General features: G+C 31.5%; 1 protein-coding gene across 4 annotated transcripts; it reads right to left on the reverse strand.

Moving 5' to 3' along the window:
* Nucleotides 1-683: 683 nt before the first annotated feature.
* On the reverse strand, nucleotides 684-12407 carry LOC106051693 (F-box/LRR-repeat protein 15-like). 4 transcript variants are annotated; one of them, XM_056020840.1, is made up of 6 exons: nucleotides 11923-12407; nucleotides 9664-9706; nucleotides 7842-7936; nucleotides 6780-7503; nucleotides 5263-5394; nucleotides 684-1639 (listed from the first exon to the last, which is right to left on the reverse strand). In XM_056020840.1, the coding sequence occupies exons 4-6, from the start codon at nucleotides 7469-7471 to the stop codon at nucleotides 1447-1449; spliced, it is 1017 nt and encodes a 338-aa protein (XP_055876815.1). In that variant the 5' UTR covers nucleotides 7472-7503; nucleotides 7842-7936; nucleotides 9664-9706; nucleotides 11923-12407; the 3' UTR covers nucleotides 684-1446. The 4 variants fall into 4 exon arrangements, with proteins under 4 accessions (XP_055876815.1, XP_055876814.1, XP_055876816.1 ...); XM_056020839.1 differs by having other exon boundaries at nucleotides 9625-9706; XM_056020841.1 differs by lacking the exon at nucleotides 9664-9706 and having other exon boundaries at nucleotides 11937-12407.
* Between the last annotated feature and the right edge of the window lie 3617 nt (nucleotides 12408-16024).

Genomic DNA, 16024 nt, shown 5'->3' on the forward strand with positions numbered 1-16024 from the left:
GCACCAGGTTTCTCTGCAGCTTTCCACTGGGACTTATAGATCTTTTTGTTTTCTTCCTTGAAAGCCAGTTTCTGTGGCACGTAGTAGCCATCTAAACAAACAAAGTTCCGATCCAAGTTTGTTTTTGAACTATGCATGCTTACCGACTATACAAATTAAACTGCTTATTGGGAGATGTCTTGGTGTAAGTTTAAATTGAATGAATAAAGACAGATTGAGCGCACTAGGCTGGATACATGACTTTTTCAAAATTTGTGATAGGACAAACTTATTATCAGCAGTAAGGTACTTTATACGAAAAAACTCATGCAGATTTTATCTGTGATCACTGAGTGTAAGGTATGCTCCAAATTGGGATCACTGAATGTATAGTATATATAGATCTCAGACCTCATCTTTCTTAACAAGCATTTATGTTAGTCTATGGAACTCAATGGCTCAGAATTAATATTCGGCCTTGCCTATATATACTTCAGCTCAAAATGACTTCTAAGATTGTATGCAAAAAGATAGGAGGGAAAAAAATGTTGACATATAAGATTTTCTAAAGGAATATTTTATAGGCGATAATTCTTTTACTTTATGTAGATCTATGTATTTATCTATAATCTATAATGTTGTTAATGTGAACAATGTATTACTACATTTGTTTTATTTATTAAACAAAAAAACAAAAGAAAACAAATGAGTTCAAAGTTTATTTTGCTAAGTTACTCTTTGGCCATAGGTATAGAAGTTTTACCAGTATTCAATAAGATACCTTTTATGTTTTGTTTTAAACTATACTAAATCTATATACTTAAACATAATGACAAATTACACATTCTTTGTTTATTATGGCTTTAGACATCATATTGAATTTTAGCTTTTGTTAACCTAAGGCTGGGGTTTCAATATGAGGAATCCTAGCAAATGATTGGTCCTCATGGTGCAGAGTATTGACGCATTGGAGCTTGACTTCTGAGAGAAAATATCAGGTTTCTATTTTAATAGTGTCAACACAGTCATAGTAGATAGTCTTTCTGAATATGTTTTGGGGGAATGTAAAAGTGGCTTGTCATCAGATTTACTTAGAAATCCCCAGGGATTGTAGGAAAATAATGAACCCAACTTCATCTCCCTTAGGGACCAAAATGACTCAAAACATTCCTATTTGCTATTTTAAAAAAAAAGGACTAACAATTTAAAACTTGCTTTTATAATAACATCAGACAGTACATCATTAAATCTTATTACTTTTACAGACATAAACATATCAGCCTATATCAATTTTGTTTCCCTGATAACCTAGTTTTGATCATATATTAAAATTTGTTGAAATAATAACTTTGTTATGTACAAATAATACAACCCATTCAATCACAATATTGAAGAATGTTATGTTCCTCTTCACTCTGAGGCAAATATCACAGACAATTAACAAAAATGAACTCTGCACTGAACAAGCTACAGCACCATATTTATCCTGGCATTTAAATTTATCTGTTGAAGATCAAGCCGGTTTAAATTTAATCCTGAAGGTGCAGCTTTATCGATTCTGACTTTTTTTGAGCGTAAATAGGTCAGGCTCTCTTCTGTGATATCTCGACACTCTCTGACTTGCAATGCTTTCAGTTTAGGACAGTAGTGAGAAATAAGTCTAAAGAAATAAACAAAAGATGTATAAAGTAATTTTCATGGAGAACAGCATAATAAATAAATGTTGATATTATCTTATAGTAGAGTGCCTCTGAGTCCACTCAGCTCTAATGACATTGGTTGGGGAAAAGTAAAGGTCATTGGTCATAGTGAAATCAACATAACACCCTCATTAACAGTAAGCCACTGAAACAGATGACCTTTCCCATTGATTGCAAGGTATGAAAAGAAGTTTACTTTAAATGTTTTTGCCAGACATGTAATGGTGTTCACTTAACTCATTCAGGGTGGGGTTACTCTCAGCAAGTAACTTCGCTAGCACTGGAAAGTGCAATGTTACTCTCAGTGAGTAACTTGGTTTACAATATTTATTTCACTATCTTTTTTATTTATTTCTCTTTTTTTTTTATTTTCCGGATGTGGGAGTGATTGTTCTTAGTTTTGGTAGTGAATTCAATGCAGTACCAGTAACTTTTTTTTTTAAAAAGACAACACTATGTTAATGGTTCCTCTTTTTTAGTTTATTTCCTGGGACCCAAAAAATGTAAATAATACAACTTCTTAGTGCATTTGTTCATCTTTTATGAAATTTGATATGATTAAATGTGTTTAGTGTTGTGATTTGTATATACATATGGATTAAATATTTAATTAAAAGGCAAAATCTTTCAGTATATCGATTTGTTTATGAAATTTTGAAATATCCTTAACTGTGCTCAGTTTAAAATTAAGGAAAAATAAAATTCTTGAATAATGTATTTGATTTACTATACTTTTGTAGCCCATTCATTTTCCATTAAAATAAAATAAAATATGTTAGATTATTTAATTTAAAAAAGTTATGTTTGTTTTAGTAACTCTTCCCAAAAATTTGAGTTCATCCCAGAAAACTCCATTTTCTTCTATCAAAATAATTCACAATGAGAGAGTTAAAGAATAAAAAAGTATTAAGTACCAGTATACATAAATCTATTTTACAAAATGCTTGATTAGGAGATGAAGGCTGTTGTGAAATCATTACATTATTTGTTTGTTCTATACTCTTAGGTTTTATGTTAAAGTTTAAAAAGTTCCGCAAGACTGCACTTCTTCTTTCAACCTTGAGTTTTTCCAGGTGTTAGAAAGCAACTTATAATGTGTGTTAATTCAATAAATAAGAACTAAAAAAGATCTAAAATGAGAAGATCTAGTCTTTTCCACAAACAACTGCAACAAACTGCCTTTTGTGAATTACAACTATATATAGTTATACGAATCTGATATTTTATATTTTTTAAAGTGGTGAAAAGCACATGTAAGAGTTTTTTTCTTTTTTTTCATTTTTACATAAAATATGTCAGTTCAGCAATTGTATTGACTGTGACATTAGCCTCTAGGTCAGGTAATGTTGAGAAATACTGAGTCAAAATTAGAAACATTTTACAACTTGCAATTAGCATACACATTAATTCATGTATATAAATTACTGTTTAAAATCATACATGGTTACTTTAAGCAAAGTACAAGTATAATTGGATATTAAATGTTCTCACAATACAGTACCATTTGATTTCTATTTTTCTCCCCTAAAGGCATTTTTTTTTATAAACACAGATTTACTTTTGGCCTGTCAAGCTTAGTTCACCTCCTCACTCATCAACTAGACTAGATCTGAGAAACATTAAGCTAAAACAATCTTGGCTACACCCACTCATAACTTAATTAGACTCAAGAATGGCTTTGAACAAAGATTTTATAGTAATTCTGAACTTTCTGCTCTTTTACTAAAGTAATTAAACTTGTTAATGTAATTTTTGGTTTATTTAATTCAAAAATAGTTTCCTTACTAATATTCAAGAGCAGTTCCTTAGAGAGCATCCCTAGATGTATATGTGCATAATAAGAACAAATAACCTATGGCGGAAAACAGATTTCCTATTGAAAACGCATTTTTGTAGTTCAAGGTTCATTTTCTACATAAAATAGATCATCCATGTAAAATTTGATTTACTGATGGATACATCTATATTTGTGTAAGCTTCATAAGCAAAATTTTTTTGAAATACGTTTTTATAATCAATTTGTGCGTTTGTGAATACCAGCAAGTATGTACTAAAGGACAGAAAAGATTTACTTTTGGATTTAAGTGCTCCCGTTTCAAAAGGTAAGAAACATTTTTTTTATATAAAATTCATGTATAAAATACATGCTTACCATTTAGAAATGGATTTACTACGTGATAAAGAAAACAAAAGGTGAATATATTGGTTCATTTGTCTTATTTTTTAAAAAAATAGCCTCGATGTCATTTCCGAGTTTTTTTCCGTCCGTAAACATCATGTACAATTATTTTTTTAAATATGATTTAAATAACACCGATTTTACTATTTAAACACATTTTTTTTTTATTTCGGTAGTAATAATGAATTCTTTTTAGTTCTTTTTGAAAATTAAAAAAAAAAACTTTAAAAAAAAAAAAATTCTTAGAATCTTCTACAAGTATACTTACCTTGTGACACATTCTTCTTTTAATATTTTTTGTTGTTTTGTGAAATTCATGGATTAATAGACATATCTTCTGAGTGATGGATTTTTCATGTCGAGGGGTAAGTGTGATTGACCTATTTTTTTATGGGTAAATAATTGTCTGATGCTAATGATTTTTTTTTTTTTAATTCCTCTATGCTTAGGCATTAAAATTGATATATAATATGTCAAAACTGTAACTGGTTTTGTTATTAAGCATGATGATAAGTTATAATTGCAACTTTTTTTTTTACGTTGAGGGTGGGGTCTAGGGGGGCTAAATTAATAGGCATAAATGTTTTTTAAAAATTAGTTTTTGAATTTTTTTCAAATGTTCTATGAATATACTTTACTTTGTGAAACATTTTTCTGTAAATAACATTATGAATTTGTGAAATTCATGGATTATTGGATATATCTTCTGTGAGTGATGGATTTTTCATTTTTAGGGGTAAGTGTGTTTGACCCAATTTTTTAATATTAAATAATTGTCTGCTGCTTCTGATTTTATTTTTTTTTTAATTCTTCTATTCTTGGGCATCAAAAATGATATATAATATGTCAATAAAAGCCAATTTGAAATTGATAAAAAAAATAGCCCTAAAAGTAGAATGTTGAAAGCTCAATCTGTTTTCCGCCCTATATAGACCTATATAAAATGTATATAAAATCATTAATGTGTTTTATAACAAAATTATTATTAAACAAAGAACATTATCAAACCAAAAATGAGAAAAACTGGCTCATCCCAGCTTATGAAAGCTTTTTGCTTCAAACAGAAGTATAATCTTAAAAAGTTGAGGATATAAAATGCAAACCATTTAGATTAGGCCATTTATCAGTTAAACATAAGTTTACCAATTTTTTACCATTCATAAGTTCTGATTAGTCTTTTAGTTCTTGTATATGCTCTCTATTAGACTAAAAGCATCCAATGATTTTCTACACACAAAACAATAGCCTTCTCATTCCACCACAAAACATTGTAAATACTCTGGTAGGTCTAAAAGGAAAATAGATTTTTAAGGGCTTATAAATTTTTTTATTGTTAATGTGCAAAATTTCAGAAAAAAAAGAGAAAAAGATAAAAAAAAAAACATGATTAAAGTAACAACATACTTAATGGAATTATCTGTTACTCTCCAACAACTTCGGACACTGAAATTAATCAGTTCAGGACAGCTGTGAGCTATAGCTCCCACTGCTCGATCTGTTAATCCAAACAGATTGGCTAGTAGCAAATGCTTAATGCTGAAAAAGAATATATATTAATGTTTCTCACAATTTCAAAACAATCTTTAGAAATCAATTTTAGACTAGATTTAAATGTTAAGATTAGTTTAATATTTATCAATAAGAATGAATAATCGTTAGGGTAATAAAAAAACAAAAATATTTATAATTCTTTCATCTGCCTGAAGTCTGAAAAGATATTGGGGCATCACAAGTTATCTGACACCTATTTTAGCCTATTATCCAGCATATGGCACAATTATTGTCTGGTATTTTCCCATCTCTTCATTTTTTCTTGTACTGTAACTTGCAGGTAAGTCTGGTTAATACAGTGATAAGGCCATGCCACCTGTGTTTATGCTTTATACAAAGGTTGATTGTTCATTCTCATGAGGCCCAATAAACTTTTGCTTCAAATGCAAACTTCCTTATTTGTGATGCAGCAGTTTATATGAGTGAGACCCTATAACTTCTTAAAGCATTTCATTTCTTTGGCTTGAATATTTCTCTTTATAACTCTGCTGCCAGAGCCCAATAATCACAGGCCATGACAAAGTGGCACATTAACTTGATCAAAAACAAAATTTAATAAAATACTCTAAAAGACACAAAGATAAAGGCACATTCCTCGTCCCATATGCTAGGACAAATTTGTACAAATACTCCTTCTTCCCTAGTGCTATTAGAGCATGGAATGGGTTGCCTGAGCTAGCCAGGAAAACCAGTGACTTGGCAGAATTTAAGTCATTGGTTAATATGCATGACTAAATGCATGACGCATAGGACGTAATCATCATCTTTTTTGAAGTAACGTCTGTATTATATAAGATAAGATCTTTGTTATATATTTTTGTCAACTCCACCAGTCATAGAGTTCATTAGGTCATGTAGGAAACTTTAGATTAATAATAATGCTGTCATTTTTTTCCCTTCACTTTCTTACCCTCAGTATAAAAAACAAACTATCCATTAAAAAAAAACATGTTTTAAAACCATAGTTCACATCAAGTTTTTTAAGCTTTTTTTCTACAAGCCTGTTGTGAACTTCTACTACTGTAACAGAAGGTTCACCACATTGAAAATGTAACCTTCATAATTAGTCTACAGATATAGTAAGTATTTAAGCAAAATATGTACGCAGGCAAGAAAATTAAATGTTGCTTGCTTGAGAAGATCAGACAATTCTAATATGAACATGTACATACATTCATATTTATTTACATATATTTATTTGAATAGACAGATATTTTATAAGATCAGCACAATGGTACTAGTAAATAAAAGACAAATTTACAATAAAAAGAAATTGAATCCTGACTAGTCTACTATTTCACCTATAATAGTTGTGTTCAAATTAGTATAATACCTAATAGTTAAATTAAAACTTTAAAATCTTTATTTACCTGGGAGTAAATTGCACCAGCTGAACGATCAGATTGTCATCTAAATTCCAACATCCTGATAAATCAAGGAACTCCAAGCAGAGTGGTGTGTTCATGAAAGACAAAAAATTATCTCCAACCAGCCATACACAGTCTTTAAGACAGAGATGCTTTAAGTACTTACAGTTGACACCAATGGAATATATCACTGGCCCAGAGAGTGCTGAACACCCAGTCAAGTCAATTTTTTCAAGATGTGGATTAGAACTAATTATGGGCAAGATAGTCTCGCTGTTAAGCCATGACTTGGCCCCACGGACACACAGGGACCTTAGATAAATATTATTCCTGGTCATGATTTGAAAAGCTTTGGAAGAAAAATGATCTCCTAAACTGCAAGTGTTAACATGAAACTGTAGCCCGAAGTGAGTTTGTATCAAGTCTCTGAAGCCTGTGCTAACTAGTCGAAGTCTGAACAGGTCCTTAATGCTGAGGTATGGAAGCAAATAGTTGCACAGTACTTGTTCCCATGGCAAATCTAAAAGACTGATGCTGTCAAAGTAAGTTGATTCACTGAGTCCAGATGACAGATCAGATTTCTTTGCAGATATATTGGGAGTTCTTTCATTAAACGTAAGATTTTCATGCAGTTTTATTTCAGATTCACTTAAATCCAATTCAAGTCTGTCATTGTCTAAGTTTTTGAATGCCATAACTTAAATGCATTGAGTTTATCTTTTCAAGTCTAAAGAGAATAGAAAAATAAAGCCTAAATTATCAATTATCACACATAGGTTTTTATATTGAACATAAGATTATATCAAATTCTGGTAAATTAGAAGTTTTTCTTTTCTCAATAAAAAAATTTTAATTAACAGGCTTGTTCAGTTATTACATATATTTGATTTTTTTTTTAAATATAAAGCTTTCAAACCATCTTCAACATAAAGCAGTTTAAATATATTTCAAGAAAATTATTAAGTAATACACAAAAAAATATTTTTATCACAATTTTTATAAAGGAACCACTTTTCTTCTGTTACCCTTTTATTATTTTAAGTTTTAAATTTCATTGACACTTACTATTATAAAATTACTCCAGAACAGAGCTTGGCAATAAATACTATAGGTCCACACACACATAGTTTCAGAATTTTCAAACATAATTATGACAGCAACTGCAAATTTAAAAAAAAAAAAAAAATATCAGGCAAGAGATAAGCAAAAAAATAAGCAAAGGGAGTCAATCATCATTTCGTACATATATGTTTTGGCCACGACCTGAAGTAAGGCAATTTCATGAATAACCATGACGTATGGCTAATATCTAATGTACTTGAAATTAAAAGTGCATATATATGCTAGTTTGACTGGACACCTCAGGAAATTATGGGAAATCCCAATTATATATTTGGGGATACATTACTGTGGTTTCATTGTAAGTATTATTTTTTGGCTTATGTGCGTATAGTTTTCTATTAGGGGTGCACCGGATAGTTGCTCCGGCTCCTGCCGAATATCCGGCATTTTTTTACTATTTGGCTCCGGTCGGATATCACTACCGGATAGTAAAAAGTACACCTATTTAATATGCATAAAGTGGACCTCGTTCCATTAATGTCTGTTGTAGAATGTATTAATGTTTATATTAAAACAAAATAAGGTGCTTAAAAATAGAGCCATTATAAATATGCACCAAACATCGTTTAATAGAAAGACAAAGCATGTTAATAACTTAATATAAATAGAAATGAAACTTTACATCATAAATGCGCTTAACATACAGAGCAGCAATGGCTGGCACTTTTTTCAATTTGTCTTGACCTTTGAGTAGGTTAGTTAACATGTTAAAATGCTACATTCCTTGACTACGTCATGCTGACCAGACGTCTGTCTAGCTGTGCGGGTATATCTCCAGAGGTAGAGATGAACAACTCCCACCCCTTTAGTCCATCACATTGAGTTTTTTTTTATAGGCAGGTGACCACAAGTTAAATACGATGGACGTAGGTTTAATGTCAGCGTATTGACACTCTCTAGAGGTCACACCTTTCGAAAGAACTGAGTTTGTTTACTTAGTAGTTAATCTTTATTAGGGGGGCTGGACTACAAGAGCCACACCTCTAAGGTAACTAAGGTATATTTCCAGCTGAACAACTCCCTCCCCTTTTATTTGTTTCGTTCACCACATTGAGTTCATTGATTGACAGGTGACCCCAAGTCAGATACGATGGACGTTAGCACTCTTTAGAGGTCACACGAGGAAACTATGTTTGTTTACTTAGTAGTTAATCTTAATTGGGGGGGGGGGGGGTGTGGACTGGACATCTACACGGGTATCCGGACAAAGAGTTTGCTTATTTGGAGAAAAATCTTAATCACAGGGTTGGGCTAGAGGCCACACCTTTTCAAGTGTGCCGAGTTACTTGAACATAAATCTCAGTTAGTAAGCTGGACTAAAGATCACACACATCTAAACGAGTGACCTTTAGCTACACAGAACACAAACCTCGAGATTATATAGCCCAGTAAGCCACTAACTAATTATTTTGTAGAAGACACGACCAGGGCTATCTTTAAATGGAGAGCTAAACACCCCCTACACTTTATTTTATTTCTTTGGTCCTTGACACCCAATTTATTGATAGACATTGACCATTTTTAAGCCTGAATGAAAAAACACAACGTGCTAACAAAGGATATTACACTGTCAATAAATATTACGGTTAAATAATTTTTCTAACGTGTTAACTTGAATATTACTCCTGCAGTTAAGTGTCTTGATTTGATAACAATATTCTTAATAATTAGTGACAGTCAATTAACTCCTTGTTATTACTAGTTTTTTTTTACTTAAGATGCGTACTTAGCCACTGTGTATCAGGCTAGGACGACTTTTACACACCTGACATCCATAGGCTTACTATCGTTCCCTTTTGTAACAGATACTGAAACCAGGAATAAAATAATTAATAAGTAATAATTAAGGAAGATGTTTCTAACATACGTTCTTTGCATTTAATGTTTCTTATGTACGTTCTTTGCACAATAAAATAAAACAAAGATGTGCATGTTTGCATGTGTGTATTTTTTTGCCTTGTATTAAAATCTTTACAAAGAAAGCTAATTTCATTGTTGAATTCTTTATACTTAATAAATAACGGAAAACCTTACAGTAAATTTTAAAATCCCATAAAATAAATTGAAAAATAATACCGCAGTTAGATCTAGCAAACAAAGAAACAATATGCTGGAGCGTAAAAAAAAACAACAACCCTTGACCTCTAACTAGTGGACGGGTATAATTTATCTATATGCTTGACTGACCATTTTTTTGACTGACACCCAACTCTATTGTGTGCGTATGCTCAAGGAAAAAACAATGCTTGATGGTTAACACAAACAACTATACACACTACACTAGGACTACATGTGTAGGCTCACTAGGTATATCTGACCAGGTTGTTGGTCTGAAATTCATGAACACATACATTCGACCACTATACAAGGCAGATGCACTTTACTTATGAGAGATTTACATTAGTAACTATAGTGAAATATATACTAACATTATTTACATTGACCTTCCTACACACATCCTTTACAGTTGGTGGCATCGTACATACACACAGACACACTCATGCTATACAGATTTTTAGAAATACTGTTAAGTTTGAATAAATCAATCAGTAACAGAGTTTAAAACAATATGGTATATAAAAGGAAAAAAAATAAAACCAACCAATATAGGTATGTTATTTAACAGTTTCGTAAAATGTTCAGCAACACAAGCTATTAACAAGACACTTGTGTATCCGGCTCCGGCTCAATATCAAATTTTACTATCCGGTCATATCCGGCCCCGGCCGGATATCAAAAAGTACAATCTGGTGCACCCCTATTTTCTATATGAATGCTTTTCAGTAAGAAGATAAGTCATAATGTAAGAATCAAAAGTCACTATAGTGGCTGTTTAATGTAAGTGACAGCTATATTAACCATTGCTAAATAATAAAATTTTAGTTCTTATACATACTTAAAACCTTTGCATCACCACAATAACTAACTAGGGACCAAGTATATACCAGATTAAATTGAACTACAAAGTGCTCGATGTATTAATGCAAATGTAAAAATAGTTTTCATTTGCTAAACATCCAGAATTTCTTTCTTTCAACAAGGTTTTATCTAGAAATGTTTTTAAAGAGTGGGGGCTTAAAATTTTCTTTAGATTGATATTCCAGATGGCAGCGATATGGAATAATTAGCTCAAGACAATCAATTTATGCTTTTAAATGTGTTATAATATAATATATATTTTGTAAAGTATGAGTAAATATACATATATATATCGTTTAAAAAATTTATATTAATTTGCATCATATTATAATTCCTCCATCTAAATCTGTAGTGTATATAGATCTTTTATCATGTAGTTTACATTGCATATATATGTAGACTCTATATAGATCTAGAATCTAGATTCTAGTCCTATAAGTAAGATAGTAATAATAAATAATATCCAGATCTCACAACTTCTACTTCTAGATATTAAAAGATATATATATCTATCTTTAATATATTTAAATATATGTATATATAGATCTATATAGGACTAGTTACTAGTATTTAAGTATCATTATTAATTTTAATATATAATTAAAATTTAAGTAGATCTATAATGATAATTCAAATTGTTATATAATTTTGTATTACCATAGCCGCTAATGATAGCCCCATGACCATAGTCATAGCCATACTTAAATCTAGTCTAGAAACTATAGTTAGTAGAATAGTATTAGCCTGCCTTATTATTATAGCAGCTATAGACTATCTAGTCTACTACTACTAGAGTAGTGTCTAGGAGTTAAGAGTGTTAGGGTCAGTAGAGTTTAACTCTCAGTCTAAGTCTAGTTAGATATAGATCTACTAGATCTAGTAATTTTTACCTAGACCTAGATTCTTTCTAGGGTATTAAGTCTACACTACACTACAGTTACAGTAGATCTAGAATAATCTAGATCTATTCAATCTACTTCCAAAAAGAAGATGATTATGTCCTAATTAGGGCTAATTAGTCAAGATCTAGTTAGTAATAAGAATTAGTAAAATTATCAATTAGATCTAGACTAATCTAGATTACAATTCGTCAATTGTTTCTAACCGTGAACGTCCGACCTGACTGAGCACTGACTGACTCCTGAGCTTGCTGAAGTGGCTGAGCCTGATCATTGTCATTATCATATCATGTTAAAAATTTAAATCTAGATCTAGATAGAGACTAGATCTAGATTTATAGGGTATGGACATGATCATGATGAAGCCATGAATCTTATGAATGGCATGAATGATGATGAAGCCTGGGCCTGAGCCTACTCAGTTCAGCTACTGAGAGTTGAGAGAGAGTGACTCAGTCAGCCAGTGAGAGTGAGAACGTGAAGCTGAGAGCGAGACAAAACTGTAACTGTAAACAAATATCCTGGACTTAGATTCAAAATCTACTTAAATTTAATTAGATCTAGATATGAATCTAGCTAAATAAAAGAAAAGGCATTCTAGACAAGATCTAGATAGAAGTATATTATAGATGGTTAACAAAAATAAATAAATAATAAAATAAAAAAAATAAAGATAGGTCTACAAAAGTAAAAGGGGGGTTAACTCTCTTTTTTTATCAACTATTTCTAGATCAGGGGTTCTCAGCCTGTGGATCAAGACCCCATTGGGGGTCGAATGACGATTAGCGGGGGTCGCTAAGGACCACCGAAAACATGTTTTTTTTTTTTGTTTGTTTTTTTTTTTTTGTTGTTTTTACTATAGAATTTAATATTGTACAGAGTTTTACATTAAAAGTTCCTTTTTTCAAAAATTGTTATTCAAGAATAGAAATAAACTAAATCAGAATGATTTGAAATAATTTAATCGTCGCATTATATATATATATTTGCAACAGTTGCAATGTACATCAATCAATGCATAACGCAATGTTGCGGAATCATAACTAACACCAAGACGAAATTAAAAAGCGATTTTGTTTAAAGCTTATAATAGGTTGTCGTTTCATAGACCATGTTATCAAAGTGAAATATTTCCATGGTACGGTAAGATTCGATCATGGAACAACACACAAAAAAAAGATCTACCACAAAAGAACATCGAGAACAGAAAATGTTGATTTATTTAAGGTTTGATTTTACTTCAATAGTCCAAGCAGGAATTGAAAAATCCCAGTGCGCCATGGTTAACGAAGTTCTATAAGCAGAATCAATGTGACTGCAAAGTTATTTTAATACTTAACAATGTGACTGCAAAGTTATTTTAATACTTAACATCCGAGCTTTGCCAACATGAAGACCAAATAATGTAAAGATACGTTTAGGTATATAAAAGAAGAAGATTTTAAAGACGAGTTTCTCTTTTGCAAACCATTCGAAACAACATGATATATGTAGGCTATCAGAAAAATATGTATTCATTTTTGGAAAAGTAGAAAATCTCATTGAAAACTATTAGAGATAGTGCTCTAAGTTTGCTAGTATGTCGGTCTTCATTTAAACGTTTGATACAGAATGAATCACCAAAAGTCATCGGAATTCACTGTATGATAAATCGACGAATGTTAGTAACGAAGACTGCTACAAAAATTGCAAGAAGCAATGAAAAACTTCACTACAAGAACCAAATGCAACATGCCTTGATTTGTCTGGAAAAAATCAGATCCTTCCGAATGAAATTTCAAACTGACAAACAAAATTTGACGAAAATAAATTAAATAATATAAATCTTATTAAATCTATGTTTAAAAATCAACCACCCTATCATTTTTAGTTAGCAGCAAATGAATTTGCAAAATTTGTGATACAAATTTGCCTGGGTTGTTGATCAAGATATGACAACAAACAATGCACACACAAAAATGCCATGCAAATTTGTACACATTTTATTTACTCATGGGCAGTATATTTATGCCAAAGAAAAAAAGAGTTCCATGGGGGTCATGTGGGTGGACTGTGGACATGCCCATCCCAGCAAATATGTCTGATGACTTAATCCTAAATGACTGTTTTATGGGGAAGAGCTGAACAATGAAAGGTATTCTAATTTCAACACAAGGGGATCAAAAAAAAAAAAGATTTAAAGATGCCCTAAACAACATCTATTAAAGATGCCCTAAACAACATCTATTAAAAACTTGCCTATGATGGTGTAAAGGGCGTAGGTCATGAGACTAAGAGGATAACTGACACAAAAAAATTAACCAAAAAAAAAAACCTTAGAGCATAAGTAAATTCTTGATTGATGTTGTAGTTTTATATATGGTCTACATCGAAATCGAGTAGGCTAGTTGAAAATCTTAGAATAGATCCGAGATCTGTAGGTCTATATTACTCTATATTAAGTGAATTAAGTGTAAGTGTAAAGAAATTGCCTCAAGTTTATGCCCACACTGAACATGATCTTGAACATTTTTGTAATGTTAAGACAGATATGCTAAAGCTATTTGAGGTTATCTAGATTCTGTTGCTTGGGGGAGGGGAGGGGGGAGGACCAAAAAATAGGTACCGCGGTAACTCAATAAATCGAATTTTCAATTTAATCAAATCCACATATGTTGGATGACTTTGGTCATAGCCTAGGATGACTAATGTAAGAATAACTCGTGGTAAGGTAATAACTAACAGCAAATAACTTTAATACGCAACAGGCCTTTATATAGAAAGTTATTGACCCTATGTACATGTTTCTAGCACATCATTTATTCAAAGATAAACACTCATACGCTTTAACAATCTATGCTATCATTTTAATTAATTAATACAGCCAGACAGAGTCATATAGCCTATGAATGCTCCTCGTAAAAGTCAGTTAGGTCGAACAGTATCACTGGCGGATCCAGGGGGGCGGCGGACGACTTTAAGTAAAGAAATCACACAATTTGTATACGAATTTATTAGTTATGTTAATAATATATACTAATTATTTATATTTCAACCTATTTTTAGATTATTTCGCCCCCCCCCTTTTAGTATGTTGGCCGATTTGGTGGGATGGGGAGGTGGCGATGGCATCAATCCCGCCCCTCCCCCCCCCACCACCATAAATTTTCGAGTGGGGGGGGGGCGGTCCAATTTATTTGTACAAATCACAGCTTGTCAACGGAATCAATTAAATATCTATATAATTAAAACTTGTTATTGGTATTTTAACCGATCTTTATATTATGTCGTTCCCCTGTTAGCCGATTGGGTGGGTGGGGGGGGGGCGAATACATATATCAGCAGCCCTTCCAAACTAAACCCTTTGAGTGGGGGGGGGGGGAGAGGCGGTCCTACTTTTAATTAGAAATCATAGTGTGTGAACAAAATTAGTTGAATTACAATATAATTTTTATATTATGTTGTTACACCTCTGGTATCTTAGCCGGTTCGGTGAGGTGTAGGGGGGGCGGTCCTATTTTTATGGAGAAATCATAGTTTTTCAACAAAATTAGTTGAATATCTATATAATATAAGCTATATATATTGATGTTTTAATCCATTTGTATATAATGTCGGACACACGATCTGATCTCAAATTTTATCATAAGTAAATGTAAAATGAAAAAGGGTTGTTCCAGGTGGGAGGGGCGATACATGCGATCGCCTTCCGCCCATCGGACAAACCAATACTTTTTTCTTTTTGTATTTTAGTTAAGAAATTACAAAATAAAAAAAGTGTCACTAATATAAGTTATCTATGCTATAAATTGAATTTTTTTATCGAGTCGCCCCACCCCGTATTCTTTAATGCCAAATGCAATCATTATCAGAAATTATAAAAAGGAGCGAGGGTTAACATTTTCACTCTACCGCCCTCTCCCCTTTCCAGATGAAAAGATGACGTTTTAAAACAGAAAAGTCAAATATGGCGACAGAGTTTATGTCATTATATACGAATTTATCTTAGTTATTTTAAGAAAGACTTTGTTTTGGAAAATTTAGAATTCATACGAAATTTCTCATTATAAGAGTAACAATTGAATATTATTAATTAAAAATATTATTTTCCTAGTCATCTTTTCAACCATTACTCAAACTGATATTTTTCTGTTTTAAAAAAATAATTTGGGACAATAACTCACAATTTATGCTTGAATACTAAAAATGCAAAAATTTAGAATAAAATCTAATTGGTTCACTTAATTTCTCCTCCCACTTCCAAAATGTTTTTTTAGAGCTTTGAATTATAGTTCTGTAACAAACCAAATTACAAACATGCCTATTGAA

Source organism: Biomphalaria glabrata, chromosome 2 (assembly GCF_947242115.1).
Source record: "Biomphalaria glabrata chromosome 2, xgBioGlab47.1, whole genome shotgun sequence".
NCBI lineage: Eukaryota > Metazoa > Mollusca > Gastropoda > Planorbidae > Biomphalaria > Biomphalaria glabrata.